The sequence below is a fragment of the Limulus polyphemus genome, unplaced genomic scaffold, assembly GCF_000517525.1.
Source record: "Limulus polyphemus unplaced genomic scaffold, Limulus_polyphemus-2.1.2 Scaffold9322, whole genome shotgun sequence".
NCBI lineage: Eukaryota > Metazoa > Arthropoda > Merostomata > Xiphosura > Limulidae > Limulus > Limulus polyphemus.
In genome coordinates, this window is record NW_013674932.1 from 4,534 (window position 1) to 9,339 (window position 4,806).

Genomic DNA, 4,806 nt, shown 5'->3' on the forward strand with positions numbered 1-4,806 from the left:
AAACCGGTTTTCGATACCCGTGGTGGGAACAGCACAGATATCCCATTATGTAACTTGGTGCTTAACTACAAACAAAGAAATCGTTTGAGGAGATTAAGAAAACATTAGGTATAGGCAAACCCATTTTATAAATTAAGTGTATTATCATATCTGTGTAAGTTTTGTTTAGCCGATTCACTCTGATATCTCAACAACTAGTGATATTGAGTTTATGAGTGATATAACAACGTTTCAGTAATGATAATTACTTCTGTATTTTTAACATCTCAATGCGGTAGTTAGGTGTTTAACATCTCAATGCGGTAGTTAGGTGTTTAACATCTCAATGCGGTAGTTAGGTGTTTAACATCTCAATGCGGTAGTTAGGTGTTTAACATCTCAATGCGGTACTTAGGTGTTTAACATCTCAATGCGGTAGTTAGGTGTTTAACATCTCAATGCGGTACTTAGGTGTTTAACATCTCAATGCGGTAGTTAGGTTTGCATCTTGAAACTTCTTTAGCTAACTCTTGTTCTTCGTAAATTCACGGGACTTGTTCTATAATGTGTATTTTTGTTGTGTATTTCTTGTTATCTGTGGCATTAGCCTAATTTTGTTTCCTTGTTTGACTTTTCTGACAAGAGCTTAATGTCGGAGTCTGTATCTAGATCTTAGTGAATCTGAGCTTGATGTGTGATTGTTAGGTCATGATAATCTTGGGGTGTAGTGCCTCCCATAGGACACACATTGGTTGACGATCACATGAATCTTGTGATGTAGTACCCTCCCCCTTACCGACAATTTTCGGTTAACATACATGATCACGGAAATCTTGTGATGTAGTACCCTCCTCCTTACTGACAGTTTTCGGTTCACATACATGATCACACGAATCTTGTGACGTAGTACCCTCCTCCTTATCGACAATTTTCGGTTCACATACATGATCACAGGAATCTTGTGACGTAGTACCCTCCTCCTTATTGACAATTTTCGGTTGGCATACATGATCACATGAATCTTGTGATGTAGTACCCTCCCCCTTACCGACAATTTGCGGTTCACATAATGATCACGGGAATCTTGTGATGTAGTACTCTCCTCCTTACCGACAATTTTCGGTTCACATAATGATTACGGGAATCTTGTGATGTAGTACCCTCCTCCTTACCGACAATTTTCGGTTCACATAATGATTACGGGAATCTTGTGATGTAGTACCCTCCTCCTTACCGACAATTTTCGGTTCACATAATGATTACGGGAATCTTGTGATGTAGTACCCTCCTCCTTACCGACAATTTTCGGTTCACATACATGATCACGAGAGAGGTCACTGAGATTTGTCTCTTTTTTTTTAATTTAGAGCAAAGCCACATTGGGCTATCTACTGTGTTCACCGCCTGGAAATGAACCCAGGATTTTAGCGTTGTAAGTCCGTAAACTTACCGCTATCCCACCAAAGGGCAGGTCACTTAGGCAAACATCGCTAAAATGCACAGAAGCAGCACAGTAGTTGTCTACTATTCATCTGTTTGTCCTTTTTCTTTTCTTTTTTCTAACCCTAATACAAGTTTTTACTGAAACACACTTCTGAACCACAGCGAAACAAATTCATTAATAAAGTTATCATTTGATAAATTAAGATACAAAAGATTCAAAACAAGTTAAAAAAAATCTAACTTACTATATTAAAATGAGAAAAAAAAAAGTTTCTCGTTCTTTCTTACCTCTCACTTGCTAGCTGTTTGTGGTGTAGGGCCATATCGGACTCTTGAATCAAAATGGCGGAGCTTACTAACGATTTCTATTAATAGGAAATAAACGATACTTTGCGAGTTCAGCGGATATTGCAAAAATACAACAACATCAAAGAAAAAATAGCAACTAAGAAATAAACACTATCTTTTGCCCCTCTCTACTCTTCTAAGTAACTTCATCCTGACATGACATCGTAATGATATGAACGTGTATATGTCTTTCCGGTCGTTAGGTTTTAACCGTTCAGCTTTGTTTTTACATTGGTTATTTTTGTAGTACCTAAAGTAATCCATTAAATACACAATAGCAACTCATAAGTATCGAACAACAGAGTTTCCAAAGACTTCAAAAAGAAATAATATATCACTTTCAACATTAGAAAGATTTATAATTTAGTAAATAAAACTGGAGTAAATAATAATTACTTTACACAGCGCAACCTTAAGATAGATTTACTTATTTTGGACATTTAATAAGTTTGAAAATTTGATTTATATTGCGCACCACCGAATATTGTAATATGGCGAAACTGATAAAACAAAATGAATGTTATGATTAAAAATATCACGTTAGATAAAATAATGGTTGGCTATTTTTTCGACGTTTTAGCGTTTCTAGCAAATGTTTACCTTTTTTACATCGCGTGGTAAAAACGATAAAGCTACATTTGTAGTATCACGAGCATAAGTATGGATTTGGTGAACACCCTAGACCTAACTGTTGTAGAACCTTTAGTCCAATAAAAAACCTCCAGGAAATACTCACTTCGTGATCTGGGTCGATGTCCAATGCTCTGTTAAACATGGCCAAAGCTTCTTGACTCTTTCGCTGGTCCACCAACAAAACGCCGAGCTGATAAAAACAAAATAAATGCCATATCAGAAACTGGTATTGGATTTTTCAATCTAAACAGCACCTTATCTTATGCTAAAGCCAGGTCCGAGACCCCCTCCTTCAGGATTTAGGTATAGCCGTTCCTAATTTTCAACTACTGACCAGAGAAGAGACGGCTAGTCAGCAGCAGCCACTGTCACAAGGGCTTTTGCCAGCTTGGAAATTAATGACAGGATTGATCACCACTTTTATAACGCACCCACAGCTAAAAGTGCGAGGCGTGTTCAGTGACATCGCGGCACAACTCTTGGACAATCGTTCCACAGCCCGGTACGCTAACCACTATGCCACGTCACACCAGCCACCAGATTTGGTTTTGTTTAATTCGCGCAAAGCCGTCCCTAAGTTAGAAGTGAAAAACTAGAAGGAAGGCAGCTAGTTAATACCACCCACCGCCAACTCTTCGGCTACTCTTTTACCAACGAATAGTAGGATTGGCCGTCACATGTTCGGTAGGATGGGGATTCGAACCCGCAACCAGCAGATTAAAATTCGAGCGCCCTAACCACCTGGCCACCAGAAGAAATGTTAAATTTTCAGTTACCTAGACCCCAGAAACCAAAAATTTCAAAAGACTATTTAAGGAAATCTAATCTTTAAGTATGGCCCTTGACGTGTGAAGTAGCTTTTGCTAAACTCTGTAAGAACGAGAGGAATAAAGAAACGAGTGAAAGATAACTAGCTGGAAGTACTCAAGAAATTTATCTGAATAATATACACGAAAATGAAGAAAACGTTCAGCTTTAGTAATGTGAATTATTTCAAGACTTTAAAAATTTGTCGAAGTTGAAGAAAAGTTTGTTTGTTTTTGAATTTCGCGCAAAGCTACACGAGGGCTATCTGCGCTAGCCGTCCCTAATTTAGCAGTGTAAGACTAGAGGGAAGGCAGCTATTCATCACCGCCAACTCTTGGGCTACTCTTTTACCAATGAATAGTGGGATTGACCGTCACATTATAACGCCCCCACGGCTGAAAGGGCGAGCATGTTTGGTGGGACGGGGATCCGAACCCGTGAAGAAAAGTTAAACAATTTGCAAATGAAAATAAACTTTAAATTGTTCGGAACATTATTTTTGAAAATTCAATTCCGAGATATTTTGAATTAACTTAAATGTGATTTTAAGAATATTAGTATATAAAGGTTTAAATCTATAACACTGTTCTTTACGCATTGTATATTTTAGAATCAGTTTATGTTCTACGAGACAAATAAACAAATGAGTGATAGATAACCAGCTGTAAACTATTTTTCCTTCGAAATATTTTAGACATCTTAAAATTGTTAGTTTTCGCACTTTTCCAATATTTCATCTTGACACTCTACAAAAAAGTTTGCTTGTCATAAATATTATCAGGAAAGTTTAATTTTTTTGAGCTTCTCTGTTCTTAGTCAATTAATCATACGCCCCACGACACCTTACGGTTGACATTTACACTAATGAAATGAAATAAAAAATCGTACTTAAGAGGTAAGAATAAAAGCAAAGTGAACTTTCGAGACTGTTTTGTTGTCGTTGCAACATCGCACGATAGGGAATGCTGTCCAAACAGAAAATTAATTTTGAAGTCCACATTTATAAAGTTATCGTGACGTCCGGTAGATCGGAATTATCTGAATTGCTAGTATGTTCGAATTTCGCGCAAAGCTACAACGAGGACTATCTGCGCTAGCCGTCTCTAATTTAACAGTGAAAGACTAGAGGGAAGGAAGCTAGTCATCACCACTCACCGCCAACTCTTGGGCTACTCTTTTACCAACGAATAGAGGGATTGACCTTCACGTAATAACGCCCCCACGGCTGAGAGAGAGCAAGCATGTATGGTGGGACGGGGATTCGAACCCGCTACCCTCAGATTGCGAATTCTGGTTTGCAGTGAATAACACACATTCAAATTAAATGTACATGAAGTTAATACAGGTGAGTCGAGACAAAGCGAAGATGGACAAAAAGTACGAAATATCAAACTGTCTAATACGTTGGTTAGATGTAAAATAACTGCATGTATAAAATAAAATGAGGTAAAACAGAAAATTTTAACTGTATATTTTACCTTCTATACAAGGATAGAACTTACTAAAATTGCATAGCTTTCCCCCTCCTCTAAGATAGCGAGTTGTTTATTTTAGAGCAAACCCACAGAATCGAACCCCGGGTTTTAACGTTGTAAG

At 37.7% G+C, this 4,806-nt stretch overlaps 1 protein-coding gene across 1 annotated transcript in view; it reads right to left on the bottom strand.

Moving 5' to 3' along the window:
* Positions 1-1,699: 1,699 nt before the first annotated feature.
* LOC106475869 (transmembrane and TPR repeat-containing protein CG4050-like) overlaps positions 1,700-4,806 on the bottom strand; it is a gene marked incomplete at its 5' end in the record, with an annotated part of 17,344 nt that continues 14,237 nt past the window's right edge. Inside the window, 2 exons of the mRNA XM_013936544.2 lie at positions 1,700-1,787; positions 2,507-2,593. Coding sequence (XP_013791998.2) covers positions 1,707-1,787; positions 2,507-2,593 — 168 coding nt within the window. The remainder of the gene's footprint in view (positions 1,788-2,506; positions 2,594-4,806) is intronic.